Source organism: Schistocerca serialis, chromosome 11 (genome assembly GCF_023864345.2).
Source record: "Schistocerca serialis cubense isolate TAMUIC-IGC-003099 chromosome 11, iqSchSeri2.2, whole genome shotgun sequence".
In the NCBI taxonomy this organism is placed as follows: Eukaryota; Metazoa; Arthropoda; class Insecta; order Orthoptera; family Acrididae; genus Schistocerca; species Schistocerca serialis.
The window spans coordinates 121623790-121641777 of record NC_064648.1 but is presented as its reverse complement, the minus strand read 5'-3'; the positions used below and the strand labels follow the sequence as shown (position 1 = coordinate 121641777).

The window sequence follows — 17988 nt, the reverse complement described above, 5'->3', positions numbered from 1 at the left end:
CTATCCCTGTGTCGTCTATTTCGATATCTACCATTTTGTCATCTGTGCGATAATCTAGAGAAAGAACTACAGTGCAGTCTTCCTCTGTGAAACAGCTTTGGAAAAAGACATCTAGTATTTCGGCCTTTAGTCTGTCATCCTCTGTTTCAGTACCATTTTGGTCACAGAGTGTCTGGACATTTTGCCGGCCGCGGTGGTCTCGCGGTTCTAGGCGCTCAGTCCGGAACCGTGCGACTGCTACGGTCGCAGGTTCGAATCCTGCCTCGGGCATGGCTGTGTGTGATGTCCTTAGGTTAGTTAGGTTTAAGTAGTTCTAAGTTCTAGGGGACTAATGACCACAGCAGTTGAGTCCCATAGTGCTCGGAGCCATTTGAACCATCTGGACATTTTGTTTTGATCCACCTACCGCTTTGACATAAGACTAAAATTTCTTAGGATTTTCTGCCAAGTCAGTACGTAGAACTTTACTTTCGAATTCATTGAACGTCTCTCGCATAGCCCTCCTCACACTACATTTCGGACGGTGTGGCCGAGCGGTTCTAGGCGCTTCAGTCGGGAACCGCGCGCCTGCTATGGTCGCAGGTTCGAATCCTGCCCCGGGCATGGATGTGTGTGATGTCCTTAGGTTAGTTAGGTTTAAGTAGTTCTAAGTTCTAGGGGACTGATGACCTCAGATGTCAAGTGCCATATTACTTGGTGCCATTTGAACCATCTGTGGTGTCACCGCCGGACACCACACTTGCTAGGTGGTAGCCTTTAAATCCGCCGCGGTCCGTTAGTATACGTCGGACCCGCGTGTCGCCACTGTCAGTGATTGCAGATCGAGCGCCGCCACACGGCAGGTCTAGAGAGACTTCCTAGCACTCGCCCCAGTTGTACAGCCGACTTTGCTAGCAATTGTTCACTGACAAATTACGCTCTCATTTGCCGAGACGATAGTTAGCATAGCCTTCAGCTACATTTGCTACGACCTAGCAAGGCGCCATTATCAATTGCTATTTATCTTATGATGCATGTACCGTCAAACCGATGTTCACCAATTATGGATTAAAGTGAAGTATTCCAACAGCTACGTACTTTATTTGCTAGACTCAAATCCTTTAACTGTTCCAGACCTCACGCCAGCCTGCGTGAGCTTAAACACGTGCCTTTCGGCTACCCGTCACTGTGGATTGGCTGTCTTGCCAGTCCACAACACCATCTATTCGCAATACATTTCGCAGACAGAAGCTACATATACCGCTGGATGTTCTGCAAAATTATATCATTGTGAGGCATATGGTTCAGGTAGTATGAGGAGCTCAGGTGGGGGCATGTGGTGTGTTTTTCCTACAACTGCAATGAAAAATGCAAGGACTCGGAGAAAAATGGATTTTACTCCCAAGAACTACCACTAAGGGGCACAACGTTCACGAAATCTGGCTCGGCCGCGGAGTGAACCGTACACGGAACGGAAAGAGCATTTCATCCTCAAGGTAGGACGTACAAAGGATAGGAAAGCAGACAGGCAAGAGAGCGACCCGCTGTTGAGGCCGCTACATCTACATCTACATTGATACTCCGCAAGCCACCCAACGGTGTGTGGCGGAGGGCACTTTACGTGCCACTGTCATTACCTCCCTTTCCTGTTCCAGTCGCGTATGGTTCGCGGGAAGAACGACTGTCTGAAAGCCTCCGTGCGCGCTCTAATCTCTCTAATTTTACATTCGTGATCTCCTCGGGAGGTATAAGTAGGGGGAAGCAATATATTCGATACCTCATCCAGAAACGCACCCTCTCGAAACCTGGCGAGCAAGCTACACCGCGATGCAGAGCGCCTCTCTTGCAGAGTCTGCCACTTGAGTTTATTAAACATCTCCGTAACGCTATCACGGTTACCAAATAACCCTGTGACGAAACGCGCCGCTCTTCTTTGGATCTTCTCTATCTCCTCCGTCAGACCGATCTGGTACGGATCCCACACTGATGAGCAATACTCAAGTATAGGTCGAACGAGTGTTTTGTAAGCCACCTCCTTTGTTGATGGACTACATTTTCTAAGCACTCTCCCAATGAATCTCAACCTGGTACCCGCCTTACCAACAATTAATTTTATATGATCATTCCACTTCAAATCGTTCCGCACGCATACTCCCAGATATTTTACAGAAGTAACTGCTACCAGTGTTTGTTCCGATATCATATAAACATACAATAAAGGATGCTTCTTTCTATGTATTCGCAATACATTACATTTGTCTATGTTAAGGGTCAGTTGCCACTCCCTGCACCAAGTGCCTATCCGCTGCAGATCTTCCTGCATTTCGCTACAATTTTCTAATGCTGCAACTTCTCTCTATACTACAGCATCATCCGCGAAAAGCCGCATGGAACTTCCGACACTATCTACTAGGTCATTTATATATATTGTGAAAAGCAATGGTCCCATAACACTCCCCTGTAGCACGCCAGAGGTTACTTTAACGTCTGTAGACGTCTCTCCATTGATAACAACATGCTGTGTTCTGTTTGCTAAAAACTCTTCAATCCAGCCACACAGCTGGTCTGATATTCCGTAGGCTCGTACTTTGTTTATCAGGCGACATTGCGGAACTGTATCGAACGCCTTCCGGAAGTCAAGAAAAATAGCATCTACCTGGGAGCCTGTATCTAATATTTTCTGGGTCTCATGAACAAATAAAGCAAGTTGGGTCTCACAGGATCGCTGTTTCCGGAATCCATGTTGATTCCTACATAGTAGATTCTGGGTTTCCAGAAATGACATGATACGCGAGCAAAAAACATGTTCTAAAATTCTACAAGAGATCGACGTCAGAGATATGGGTCTATAGTTTTGCGCATCTGCTCGACGACCCTTCTTGAAGACTGGGACTATCTGTGCGCTTTTCCAATCATTTGGAACCCTCCGTTCCTCTAGAGACTTGCGGTACACGGCTACCTCTCAGACCCTCTTGCGTTCCTCGCGTGACGGCACCCGGCCCTCCCATTGGCGAGTTTGTAGCAGACAGATGGCGTCCCTAACTCAGCAACACCGTGGTGGCGTCCCTAGATCGCGTGCGAGCCAGCCACAACTACAGCGGAGTAGTTTGCATAACTGCTCACACCACTTAATATGATGGAAGCAGACTACAATTAAAATTTTTACCTTTATTGCCCGTCACCACGAACAGTGCGACTCATAGTACAGGAGATACGATATGTGACCAAAAGTATCCGGACACCTGGCTGAAAATGACTTACAACTTCGGCGCGCCGTCCATCGGTAGTGCTGGAATTCAGTGTGCGTGGAGTGCTGCACTGAGGAGAGATACCAATGTCGGTGAGGCCAGGCATGAATTCGGTGTTCCAAAGCGCCCCAAAGGTGTTCTATAGCATTCAGGTCGGGACTCTGTGCAGGCCAGGCCCCCACAACCGCACGAGTGGTCGTCTGTGAAGAGCGGACAAATTGAATAGCTGGGCGGCGGCCATTAGAGTGGTAAACTGACGCGCGGAGTTCGAATGTTTATACATCGCTTTTGGTTATAAAATGCCTTCCCTTGAGTTAGGTCACAAACATAATGCCTCATTTAAATACGTTACTACAGTATACTTTCTAATTTATGAACAAACAGCAACTAGTCACTGTTTATGAATTTATCTTACGTACTACATGGAAACTGCCGTAGCTAAAAGTTACGTAGTGGACCCCTAGCATTTTTCGTAGTTCATTTACGATAGATGTACGCAAAATGCATCAAAATACTCGAAGATTTGCCCACTATATTAATAGATATTTTCTGACTCTACATTGCTTTAGATTTTATGACGAGAAGTGCTTTATATATGGCATAGTGCTTTGGCAACTCACGACCAAATTATCAAGTTTCAACCTAACCTAGACCATGAAAACACTACAGATCAGCCAACTTTCTTCAAAATGATCAGAACATATAAAATGGTATTCTGTCGGTCGGAAATGTTGCCTCCTGACAGCGTGTAACCATTTTTGTAACAGCTATGGTTTTGAGAAAGGAAACCTGCAAATAGATGCACAGACAATACACTAATACCGTGTTACAAAAACATTTATTAAGCAAGTGCACTGACATACAAAACAACTTAAAATATTCACTTACCTGTGAAATGTAATATTCGTTCCTTTCTCGAATTTAATGGTACAATTAATCGCTGCACGACTCTTCACCATTTTACTTTTTTTGATTGGAACGTACAGACAGTAGAATTACGAGTAACAAATACTGTACGTACGCCCCAACAAATATACAACGTTGAATCAGGGTCTTCATAAACAACAGTACTACACAACACATCAGACTGCAACCACTATAATGGCGTCCAGCCGAAGGTTCAAATTATCCCGCGACTGCAGCGCCATCAGTGAGTCTAGTTATTTTTTACAAGGTCTTTGGTGCAGGCCAGTCCATTACAGAGATGTTCTTGTCTTGTAAACACTCCGCCACAGGTTGTGAATTATGAACAGGTTGAAAAATGGTATCGCCATCCCCCGCATTGCTCTTCAACAGTGGGAAGCCAGAAGATGCTTAAAACATCAATGTAAGCCTGTGCTGTGATGGTACCACGCAAAACAACCATGGGTACAAGTCCCCTCAATGAAAAACACGACCACACCATAACACCACCGCTTCCGAATTTTACTGTTGGCACTACACACGCTGGCAGATGACGTTCACTGGCTATTCGCCATACCTACACCCTGTCATCGCATCGCCACATTGTGTACCATTATTCGTCACTCCACTCAACGTTTCCCACTGTTCCATCGTCCAATGTTGACACTCCATACACCAAAAGAGGCGTTCTTTGGCATTTACCGGCGTGATGTGTTGCTTATGAGCAGTCGCTCGACCATGAAATCCAAGTTTTCTCACACCCCGCCTAACTGTCATAGTACTTGTAGTAGACCCTGATGCAGTCTGCAATTCCTGTGTGATGGTCTGGATAGATGTCCTCCTATTACACATTACGGCCCTCTTCAACTGTCGGCGGTCTCTGTCAGTCAACACACGAGATCGGCCTGTACGCTTTTGTGCTGTACGTGTCCCTTCACGTTTCCACTTCACTATCACATCGGAAACAATGGACCTAGGGATGTTTAGGAGGTGGAAATGTCACGTACAGACGTATGACACAAGTGACACCCAATCACCTGACCACATACGAAGTTTGTGAGTTCCGCAGAGCGCCCCATTCTGCTCTCTCACGATGTCTAATGACTACTGACGTCGCTGATATGTCAGTAGGTGGCAGCACAGTGCACCTAATATGAAAAACTATGTATTTAGGAGTGTCCGGATACTTTTGATCTCACACTGTGTATCGTCACAAACATTGAGATGGGTGAAAAACTAGCTTTTTCTAAACAAAACGAAGTGCAAATTACCCAATTTTTATTCATTCAGTGTTTGATAATAGGAGCTGTTTTATCTGTGATTCTTTAAAGAATGGACGATGGAGGGAAACGGGGGGGAGGGTAAACTCCCTATAGATAAGTAGCTGATCAATCGATGAGTTCATTGCTTTCACTTCACATATTAGCATAGTAATGTGCTGCATTACTTTCAATGTTCGTTATCAACATTCCTACGTACAATTTTTTTAGCAGCTGATAATTTGTAGACCTCCATGTGCCTGATGCCTCTTAGTTGGAAGATTAACAATCCTGCTGCCAGAATTTTTCCGCTTCACTGACTCATAAAGACCGCAAGGGATTTACACGGGATATAGTGGCACTAAACTTTCTATACACTGAATGATTGCAAAATATCTGTATAAATATTTAGACCACACAATTGAAATGACCTGCATATCACCTACTAACCATCATGGAAAAATAACTGGAAGCACCTCACCCAAAATCTCCAATACTGCAGACCTCTTTACTGCAGCACACCACCTCCACAACACTAAGCAGAAAGCAATGCAATCCACATTCGAATCTCTACAGCTATACAGTGTGTTTGCTTCATGCATGCCCCACATTGGTTAACACGAGAAGAACCAGACCACAGATGCAAACACATCTCACCAGTGTCACAAAGAGATAAATAAAATACTTTGACTTGTCTAATCATAGCCGACAAGAGGATGTCTTTGCTGAATACTGCAAAGATAATTCGCGATTTTAAAAGTAGAAACTGTGAGCAAAATAAATGTGCAATTTAGCAAGCATTTTTCACCTGTTCTATCCAACTCTGTTAGAAATTACATATCTCATAAAAATGGATCCTCTCTGTATGTATATATACTGGGTATCAAAAAGTCAGTATAAATTTGAAAACTTAATAAACCACGGAATAATGCAGATAGAGAGGTAAAAATTGACACACGTGCTTGGGATGACATGGGGTTTTCTTAGAACAAAAAAAAACAAAGTTCACAAAATATCCGACAGACGTGTGTCGTTTGGTGATGATCGTGTGCTCAGCCGCCACTTTCTTCATGCTTGGCCTCCCCGGTCCCCAGACCTCAGCCAGTGCGATTATTGGCTTTGGGGTTACCTGAAGTTGCAAGTGTATCGTGATCGACCGACATCTCTAGCAATGCTGAAAGACAACATCCGACGCCAATGCCTCACCATAACTCCTGACATGCTTTACAGTGCTGTTCACAACATTATTCCTCGACTACAGCTATGGTTGAGGAATGATGGTGGACATATTGAGCATTTCCTATAAAGAACATCATCTTTGCTTTGTCTTACTTTGTTATGCTAATTATTGCTATTCAGATCAGATGAAGCGCCATCTGTCGGACATTTTGTGGACTTTTGTATTTTTTTGGTTCTAAAAAACCCCATGTCATTCAAAGCATGTGTGTCAATTTGTACCTCTCTATCTACATTATTCCATGATTTATTCAGTTTTGAAATTTATACTGACTTCTGGATCACCATATATACACTCCTGGAAATGGAAAAAAGAACACATTGACACCGGTGTGTCAGACCCACCATACTTGCTCCGGACACTGCGAGAGGGCTGTACAAGCAATGATCACACGCACGGCACAGCGGACACACCAGGAACCGCGGTGTTGGCCGTCGAATGGCGCTAGCTGCGCAGCATTTGTGCACCGCCGCCGTCAGTGTCAGCCAGTTTGCCGTGGCATACGGAGCTCCATCGCAGTCTTTAACACTGGTAGCATGCCGCGACAGCGTGGACGTGAACCGTATGTGCAGTTGACGGACTTTGAGCGAGGGCGTATAGTGGGCATGCGGGAGGCCGGGTGGACGTACCGCCGAATTGCTCAACACGTGGGGCGTGAGGTCTCCACAGTACATCGATGTTGTCGCCAGTGGTCGGCGGAAGGTGCACGTGCCCGTCGACCTGGGACCGGACCGCAGCGACGCACGGATGCACGCCAAGACCGTAGGATCCTACGCAGTGCCGTAGGGGACCGCACCGCCACTTCCCAGCAAATTAGGGACACTGTTGCTCCTGGGGTATCGGCGAGGACCATTCGCAACCGTCTCCATGAAGCTGGGCTACGGTCCCGCACACCGTTAGGCCGTCTTCCGCTCACGCCCCAACATCGTGCAGCCCGCCTCCAGTGGTGTCGCGACAGGCGTGAATGGAGGGACGAATGGAGACGTGTCGTCTTCAGCGATGAGAGTCGCTTCTGCCTGGGTGCCAATGATGGTCGTATGCGTGTTTGGCGCCGTGCAGGTGAGCGCCACAATCGGGACTGCATACGACCGAGGCACACAGGGCCAACACGCGGCATCATGGTGTGGGGAGCGATCTCCTACGCTGGCCGTACACCACTGGTGATCGTCGAGGGGACACTGAATAGTGCACGGTACATCCAAACCGTCATCGAACCCATCGTTCTACCATTCCTAGACCGGCAAGGGAACTTGCTGTTCCAACAGGACAATGCACGTCCGCACGTATCCCGTGCCACCCAACGTGCTCTAGAAGGTGTAAGTCAACTACCCTGGCCAGCAAGATCTCCGGATCTGTCCCCCATTGAGCATGTTTGGGACTGGATGAAGCGTCATCTCACGCGGTCTGCACGTCCAGCACGAACGCTGGTCCAACTGAGGCGCCAGGTGGAAATGGCATGGCAAGCCGTTCCACAGGACTACATCCAGCATCTCTACGATCGTCTCCATGGGAGAATAGCAGCCTGCATTGCTGCGAAAGGTGGATATACACTGTACTAGTGCCGACATTGTGCATGCTCTGTTGCCTGTGTCTATGTGCCTGTGGTTCTGTCAGTGTGATCATGTGATGTATCTGACCCCAGGAATGTGTCAATAAAGTTTCCCCTTCCTGGGACAATGAATTCACGGTGTTCTTATTTCAATTTCCAGGAGTGTATATATATATATATATGTGTGTGTGTGTGTATATATATATATATGTGTGTGTGTGTGTGTGTGTGTGTGTGTGTGTGTGTGTGTGTGTGTGTGTATGTGTCTGTGTGGCTGAGCTCATGAGTAGTGGTGCGTGGCTTTTCTAGGTTTGGGTGGAGGCAGTGCAGCGCGCACAGGACCTGTACGCGACGGCACGGATGGCCTGGTCTCCGGCGCCACAGCTGTCTTCCCCACTCGGGGCGGCGCCGCCCCTACCTCTTTCCCACATGGGGGTGGCACAGCAGCAGCAGATGGGGGCGGCAGAGCCGCAGCCGGAGTGGCCAGGGGCGGCGACAGCAGCAGCAGCGGGGGCGACAGCAGCAGCCGAGGTGATGCCGCACAGCCCCCGACTGGAGTCCAGTAGGAGCAGCCGCCTCTCCAGTCTGGCACACTCCCACAGGTACTTCTAGTTGTCCCCTCGATGGCGAATACGTCACTATATCGGAATTGTCGTTATATGGCAGATATGCCCTCAGGTGACAGAAGCCATGGGGTACCTCCTAATATGAAGTCAGACCACCTCTTGCCCATCACAGTGCATGATCTCGACATGGCACAGGCTTGACAAGTCTTTGCAAGACCCGTGCGGACTTATTGAGCCATACTGCCTCTATAACTGCCTGTAACTTGAAACTTTTGCCAGTGCAGGTTTTTGGCCAGGAACTGACCTTCCATAATCTCCAATGGGATTCATGTCAGGGGGTCTGGATGGCCAAATCATTTGCTCGAATTGTCCACAATGCTCTTCAAATTAGTCGTGAACAGTACCGACCCGGTGACATGGCACGTGAAACTTCCATTACTGTTTGTGAACAAGTAGCCAAATGTAACCATATCCAATCAACGACTTGTTCAGCTGGGCTGGGGTATTTGGTCCACTGCATGAAAACACAGCCTACATCATTATGGAGCCATCACCAGGTTGCACAGTACCTTGTTGTCAACCTGGGTCCGTGGCTTCATGGGACCTGTGCCCCACTCGAAACCTACCATCAGCTCTTACCAACTGAAATTGCGACTCATCCGACCAGATCACGATTTTCCAGTCATCTTGGGTGGAACTGATATGGTCACAATCCCAGGAGAGGTGCCACTGTCAGTCATGTGCTGCCACAGCCCATTAACGCCAAATTTCGCCGCACTGTTCTAATGGATACGTTAGTCGTACATCCCATAGTAATTTCTGATGTTATTGCAGGTACTGTTGCCTGTCTGTTAGCACTGACGACTCTACGCAAACACTGCTGCTTTCGGTCGTTACATGAAGGCCGTCGGCCAGTGCGTTGTCCTTGCTGAGAGATAATGCCTGAACTTTATACTATCCACATGCCTGAGTACAATGTACTGCACTCAACCAATGCACTGCCCTTTTATACGTAGTGAACGCGATACGGCCGCCATCTGTATGTGCATATCACTATCTTATGACTTTTGTCATCTCAGTGTAATATTGATAATCTATCATCAGTGTGTCACACTGTTGATGTATCCACAATATCAACAAATTTCTCTGATATATCTACACAACTGGCCATTAAAATTGCTACTCCACCAAGATGACGTGCTACAGACGCGAAATTTAACCGACAGGAAGAAGATACTGTGATTTGTAAATGATTAGCTTTTCAGAGCATTCACACAAGGTTGGCGCCGGTGGCGACACCTACAACGTGCTCACATAAGGAAAGTTACCAACCGATTTCTCATACACCAACAGCAGTTGACCGGCATTGCCTGGTGAAATGTCGTGATGCCTCGTGTAAGGAGGAGAAATGCGTACCATCACGTTTTCAACTTTGATAAAGGTCGGAATGTAGCCTATCGCGATTGCGGTTCATCTTATCGCAACATTGCTGCTCGCGTCAGTCGAGATCCAATGATTGTTAGCAGAATATGCAATCGGTGGGTTCATGAGGGTAATACGGAACGCCGTGCTGGATCCCAACGGCCTCGTATCACTAGCAGTCGAGATGACAGGCATCTTACCCGCACGGCTGTAACGGATCGTGCAGCCACGTCTCGATCCCTGAGCCGACAGATGGGGACGTTTGCGAGACAACAACCATCTGCACGAACAGTTCGACGAGTTTGCAGCAGCACGGACTATCAGCTTGGAGACTGTGGCTGCGGTTACCCTTGACGCTGCATCACAGAAAGGAGCACCTGCGATGGTGTACTCGACGACGAACCTGGCTGCACGAATGGCAAAATGTCATTTTTTCGGATGAATCCAAGTTCTGTTTACAGCATCACGATGGTCGCATCCGTGTTTGGCGACATCGCGGTGAACGCACATTGGACACGTGTATTCGTCATCGCCATACTGGCGTATCACCCGGCGTGATGATATGGGGTGCCATTGGTTACACGTCTCGGTCACGTCTTGTTCGCATTGACGGCACTTTGAACAGTGGACGTTACATTTCAGATGTGTTACGACTCGTGACTCTACCCTTCATTCGGTCCCTGCGAAACCCTACATTTCAGCAGAATAATTCACGACCGCATGTTGCAGGTCCTGTACAGGCCTCTTTGGATACAGAAAATGTTCAACTGCTGCCCTGGCCAGCACATTCTCCAGATCTCTCACCAATTAAAAACGTCTGGTCAATAGTGGCCGAGCAACTGGCTCATCACAATATGCTAGTCACTACTCTTGATGAACTGTGGTATCGTGTTGAAGCTGCATGGGCAGCTGTACCTGTACACGCCATCCGAGCTCTGTTTGACTCAATGCCCAGGCGTATCGAGGCCGTTATTACGGCCAGAGGTGGTTGTTCTCGGTACTGATTTGTCAGGACCTATGCACCCAAATTGCGTGCAAATGTAATCACATGTCAGTTCTAGTATAATATATTTGTCCAATGAATACCCATTTATCATCTGCATTTCTTCTTGGTGTAGCAATTTTAATGGCCAGTAGTGTACATCTACATCCGTTCTCTGGAAGCCACAGAGAAGTGATTAGAGCTACTCCCCATTTGATTCACGTAGGGAGCACGGGTAGAATGACCGCTTAAATTATGAACTTCTGTAATTAGTATGTCTTGCCCTCATGGTACCTATGGGAGCAATGTGTATGGGACTGTAGTATATTCGTAGGATAACCATTTAAAGTCAGTTCCTGGCACTTTGTAAGTAAGCTTTCACATTATAGTTTGTCTCTATCCTCAAGTGTCTGCCATGTCAGTTTCTCCAGTACCTCTGAGACACTCTCCAAAAGGTCAACTAAACAGCGACCATTCGTGGTGCCGTTTTCTGTGGACATTCAATAGTCCTTGTTAGTCCTATTAGGTATGGATATCACACACATGACCAGCATTCTCAGATGGATCTTATTTTTGTCAGCAATCTCCTATGTAAACTGATTGCATTCGAGTCCCTGTCGGGGCACACATTTTCAGCTGTCCACATCGAGGTGTATCAACAACACCTGTCGGCAACTGAGGGTTTCAGGTAGTCATCATTTATTCCAGGGAAAAGCTGCACGGTCATCAACAGTATTCTGTTCTTTCGAGAACAGTTACTGTCTTCATATGTATGATTGCATTTCTCTAGTGCTCTACCAATTATGTCACCTATTTCACTATATAACCATTCCATTTCATATCCCTACAAATTTGTAGACTCAAGTTTTTGTATGAGTTGATTGAATCCAACTGAGACTTGTTGGTATTTTAGTCACAGAGTTCTACATAAATCATTGTGTGAAGTGCATGATTTTACATTTTTCAACATTTAATGAAAGTTACCAACTTTACACCAGTATGAAATCTTATCAAGATCTGACTGAATGTTTGTGCAGACTTTTTCAGAAAGTACTTCTTTATGCATAACTCCACTATCTGCAAAGCTGGCCGAAGTGGCCGCGTGGTTCTGGAACCGCGAGACCGCTACGGTCGCAGGTTCGAATCCTGCCTCGGGCATGGATGTGTGTGATGTCCTTAGGTTAGTTAGGTTTAAGTAGTTCTAAGTTCTAGGGGACTAATGACCTCAGCAGTTGAGTCCCATAGTGCTCAGAGCCATTTGAACCATTTATCTGCAAAAAGTCTGAGGTTACTTACAAGATAAGACTGCAATGTTTTTGATATACAATACGAACAGTAAGGGTCGTGACACACGTCCCTGTGGTACAGCTGAAGCTGCTTCTAGACCTGTCCTTGCAATGTATATGTGACATATCAGTGTCCATACATGCGGTGGGAGAGCTGATCATGGAAAAGCCATTCTGATTTGTATGCCACGATCATTAAGGACAATGAAAACACTGCTGGTGTCCGACCTCAGGGCAGATCACTTTGGGTTCCGGAGAAGTGTAGGAAAACGTGGTTGACTGGTTGATTTGGGAGAGGGGACCAAACAGCGAGATCATTCATCCCGTCAGTTCAGGGAAGGATGCCCTTTGGAAGGACCTATCCCAGCACTTTCCTGAAGCGATTTATGGAAATCACACAAAACCTCTATCAGGATGACTGGATGCGGGTTTGAACTGTTGTCTTCCTGAATGCGTGTCCAGTGTGCTAACCAGTACGCCACTTCGCTCAGTAGGGAAACGTGAGGAAATGCTAATGACTGGACTTGGAAGATACAGTGGAGAAATCTAAACCTACATGCATAGCATTTGTAGATTTAGAGAAGACTTTTTGCTTTGTTGACTGGAGTGTACACTTCAAAATTATGATGGTAGTAGCCTTAAAATACAGCTGGTATAGAAACACGACTGCATAAGAGTCGGGGGGGGGGGGGGAGGGGGTGGAAGGGAAGGGTTGTCGGCTATTGCCAGTGTAGTGCAGACAGTACGTTGATTAAGCAGTAAAAGAAGCGAAGGAGAAATGTGGAAACCAAATTACAGTTCAGGGAGAATAAATAAAATTTTTGAGGTTTGCCTATGATGTTATTCAATCAGAGATGACAAAGGGCTCGACGGGACAGATGGAAGGAATGGATAGTGTCTTGAAAAGAGGTTGTAAGACAAACATCCGTAAAAGTAAAACAAGATAATGGAATGTAGTCAAATTGCATTACGCGATTCTCACGGAATTAGGTAAGGAAATGAGATACCGAAAGTAACAGATGATTTTTTTCTATGTGGGCATTAAAATAACTCATGATGGCTGAAATAGAATGGATACAAAATGAAGACTAATACAGTAACAAAAGCATTTCCCAAAAAGAGAAATTTGACAACATGGTATTTTAATTTAAATGTTAGGTATTTTATGGAGTATAGCCTTGTGCAGAAGTGAAACGTCGATGACTAACAGTTCAGAGAAAAAGTGAATAGAAGCTTATGAAATGTGATGCTGTAATAGAACACTGATAAGTAAATGAATAGAAAGAATAACTAATGAGGAGGCACTGACTGTAACTGAGGAGAAAAGAAATTTGTGGCACATCATGATTCAAAGAAGGGCTCAAAAGACAAATTCTGAACCATAAAAAAATCTTCATTTTGGTAATGGAGGGAAGTGTAATAGTAAAAACTGTATTGGGAGACCAAGAAACGAACACACTCAACAGGTCAAGTTGATGTAGGTTCCAGTAGTTATGCAGAGATGAAGAGGCTTTTTTTACCTTCATCATATTCCCGCCCAATCCAGTGCACTTGTCCCATCTTGACTGCCACTCCTGGAAAATGTGATGAAGGCCATTCTTTGTCTTGCATTTCAAATTCGCCTCAATAGCTTTCATTGCCAGAGTTGTCAAAGTGACAGCCCTAAAGGTTCTTTTTTGCTGTTGGGTACAGAAAAAATTTTGCAGGGTGCCAGGTCAAAATTGTGAGGTGGATGGGAAACGTATAAATGCCTTTACTGGTCAAAAGCTTCATCGCAATTTGAGCAACTTGGGATCTGACATTATTGCAAAAAGCTTGCACTGACCAACAAGTTCTTTCCTCTACTCAGTAATCTGATCTTTCATCAGTTGGGTAAGAACTTGACTTTGGGTATGCTGCAGTGACTGTTAGGCATCTTGATAAGCTGTGTATGTTCACCTTGCCTTTGTAATCGAAGAATGTGATGACCATAGCCTTAGTCGCAGACTAGTGTATGCACTTCTTTCGAGGGTGGCTCGCAATATTGCAGCTGTTCTGTGCATCCCCGGTTCATTTATGGATCACGACAATATACCCACATTTCATCTCCAGAGATAGTGTTTGACCATCATGCATCATCACACTCATCCATAACACACCTTAGCCAACAGTGGCTCACAACACACGTTTCTGCTTTTGCTCCAGAGTAAGAAACTGTGGCACCATCATGCACATATTCTATATGTCTAAGTGTGAGCACCTCCAGTGGATATCTCAGGAATCTGTGCAAGGTATCTAGTAGTGAGACGTGAACCACCGCAAATAATGGCAGACATTTAATTTAACAGTTTTACATAACAGCATACGAGGTGCGGCTAGAAAGAAACCGGACTGATGCTGGAAAAAACATTTATTTACAATTATTTACAATTTCATGTTATCTCCTTCAATGTACTCTCCTCCTCGGTCTCTACACCGCTCCATACGTATTTTCCACTGTTCATAGCAATGCCGCAGATCATTTTCGGTAAGTCCATACATTACTTCCGTCGCTTTTTCTTTTACTGCTTCAACAGTCTCAAATCTAGTTCCTTTCAAAGCTGACTTGACTTTAGGGAAAAGAAAAAAGTCACAGGGGGCCAAATCAGGTGAGTAGGGTGGATCATCTAAGATGGGAATGTTGTGTTTTGCCAAAAACGTCTTCACTGACAACGCACTGTGAGCTGGGGCATTGTCTTGGTGAAGGATCCGTGACTTTTTTCTCCACAAATCGTTCCGTTTTCTCCGTACTCGCTCACGTAAGGTAGCCAGGACGCTAATGTAGTAATGCTGATTCACTGTTTGTCCCTCTGGTACCCAATCAATGTGCACAATCCCTTTGATGTCAAAAAAAACAATCATCATTGCCTTGAATTTCGATTTTGACATTCGTGCTTTTTTTTTTTGTCGTGGAGAACCAGGAGTTTTCCAATGCATCGATTTTGTAAGAAGGTGGGATCACTTTCAATGTTTTCCAGGATGTCAGAACAAATCATTCTTCGGCGTTGCTTCTGTTCAATTGTGAGACACTTTGGAACCATTTTTGAACACACTTTGTTCATGTTGAAACTTTCATGAAGAATCTGCCTAACACTTTCCTTGTCAACTCCTGTTAACTGAGACACTGCTCTGATTGTTAAACGGCGATCTTGTCGAACAAGTTTACCGATTTTTTCAATGTTTGCATCAGTTTTTGCTGACAATGGCCTGCCAGTGCGAGTGTCATCACTGGTGTCTTCGCGGCCATCTTTAAATCGTTTAAACCACTCAAACACTTGTGTTCGCGATAAACAATCATCGCCGTACACTTGTTGTAACATTACAAACGTTTCACTTGCAGATTTTCCTAGTTTGAAACAAAATTTGATGTTAACACGCTGTTCTTTCTGTACACTCAACATTTTCCGACGCACAGACAAAACGTCAACTACTTAAAACAGACGCCACGGGCAGACTGAGTGCAGGAGGCAGATGAAACTCGAGCAGTAGGCGGAGCGAGAGTCACGTGACAGGCCACGCGACTTTCAGCCTTATTGCATTCGTTTTATTGTTTCACCAGTACTAGTCCGGTTTTTTTCTAGCCACACCTCGTATTCCTGTCTCAAATGTAGAAACCTTTTTTCTGAAATAACAACTTTCTGAAACTTCGATTTATCGAAAGAATCGATATTTAACCTCCGAGTCATCATCATGATCATTATCACTCAGACGGTTTATCGAAAAGTTGATATATAGATATCTCAGAAGATTTTATCGTGTCTACTGAATGCTCAGAAAAGTTGTTACTCTCGTCTGTACCAACAACTGTATGAAGGCGAGATACTTCAGAGAGCTACAATTCATCTCGTTTAGTACAGTGACTATTTATTTGATCAGGCTATTAGTCACATACAATTAGCTCTGGGAACTGAAAGATTCAAAATTCCCTAGCACTGCTGTCCAGACAAATTTCCATGTCATTGTCTTGAACGATTTCCCGTATCCAGCTGAACTATTTCCTGTTCACAGCCCATCGCAAGTAATGCTGTATTTCTATTGAGTCATAAGTAAGTGGTCAGAAGGGTTAGGTTATGAAGTGTAAGGGGAAGTCAGAATGGGGTGGTTTGTTTACAGCGTGTTTTTATAAATCACCAGAGTTAAATTTGTGTGAAGTCCAATGACCTTTTTCATTTTTTGATCCATCCCTTCGCCATTCTCTTTAGGACTCAGTAGAGTTGTAATGTTAGCTGGTTCGTAGAAATGTTGACTAAGGACTTTTTCCTGACATCATGCATTGCATTTGCAGCAGCTCACTGGAGATGAACGAGGCATCTTCGCTGAGCAGCGCATCCCAGTCGCAGTCTCGTGAGGCCAGCGTGGACATCAACCGTGGCTCCAGTGTCAGCTCTGACGAGGGCCTGCTGATGCCCCATTCCACGACAGCCACTGGAGACTCCAGGCAGGCCACCTCACCCAGGACTGACAGGTCAGTCATGGTAGAACCAACACCATCAGGTTAATACTGAATCTGTCCTTATGATAAGGGATATTTGAGGTAGAGAAAACATAAGGCTTGTGTACACTAAAAGGTGCTGTGGAAACAATGTGGCACAGTGGTAAAGTTACAAGGTATGCTGGAAAACTGACTGTGGAACTGAGGGTCATTTGGCAGCAGGCAGCCCTACCCCACATGGCATTTGATAGAGCAGGCTGTTCCAGCGTTGCCCCACAGGATGCTGGGTGTCGCTAAGATAGCTCATGGGCAGTCACAACTAAAATACACTACTGGAAATTGAAATAAGAACACCGTGAATTCATTGTCCCAGGAAGGGGAAACTTTATTGACACATTCCTGGGGTCAGATACATCACATGATCACACTGACAGAACCACAGGCACATAGACACAGGCAACAGAGCATGCACAATGTCGGCACTAGTACAGTGTATATCCACCTTTCGCAGCAATGCAGGCTGCTATTCTCCCATGGAGACGATCGTAGAGATGCTGGATGTAGTCCTGTGGAACGGCTTGCCATGCCATTTCCACCTGGCGCCTCAGTTGGACCAGCGTTCGTGCTGGACGTGCAGACCGCGTGAGACGACGCTTCATCCAGTCCCAAACATGCTCAATGGGGGACAGATCCGGAGATCTTGCTGGCCAGGGTAGTTGACTTACACCTTCTAGAGCACGTTGGGTGGCACGGGATACATGCGGACGTGCATTGTCCTGTTGGAACAGCAAGTTCCCTTGCCGGTCTAGGAATGGTAGAACGATGGGTTCGATGACAGTTTGGATGTACCGTGCACTATTCAGTCTCCCCTCGACGAACACCAGTGGTGTACGGCCAGTGTAGGAGATCGCTCCCCACACCATGATGCCGGGTGTTGGCCCTGTGTGCCTCGGTCGTATGCAGTCCTGATTGTGGCGCTCACCTGCACGGCGCCAAACACGCATACGACCATCATTGGCACCAAGGCAGAAGCGACTCTCATCGCTGAAGACGACACGTCTCCATTCGTCCCTCCATTCACGCCTGTCGCGACACCACTGGAGGCGG

General features: G+C 45.9%; 1 protein-coding gene across 1 annotated transcript in view; it reads left to right on the top strand.

Annotated features, from left to right (window-relative positions):
• The window catches only part of LOC126426523 (pleckstrin homology domain-containing family G member 5), a 556069-nt gene that overhangs the window by 392855 nt on the left and 145226 nt on the right, over window positions 1-17988 (top strand). Inside the window, exons 13-14 of the mRNA XM_050088427.1 lie at window positions 8485-8777; window positions 16735-16914. Coding sequence (XP_049944384.1) covers window positions 8485-8777; window positions 16735-16914 — 473 coding nt within the window. The remainder of the gene's footprint in view (window positions 1-8484; window positions 8778-16734; window positions 16915-17988) is intronic.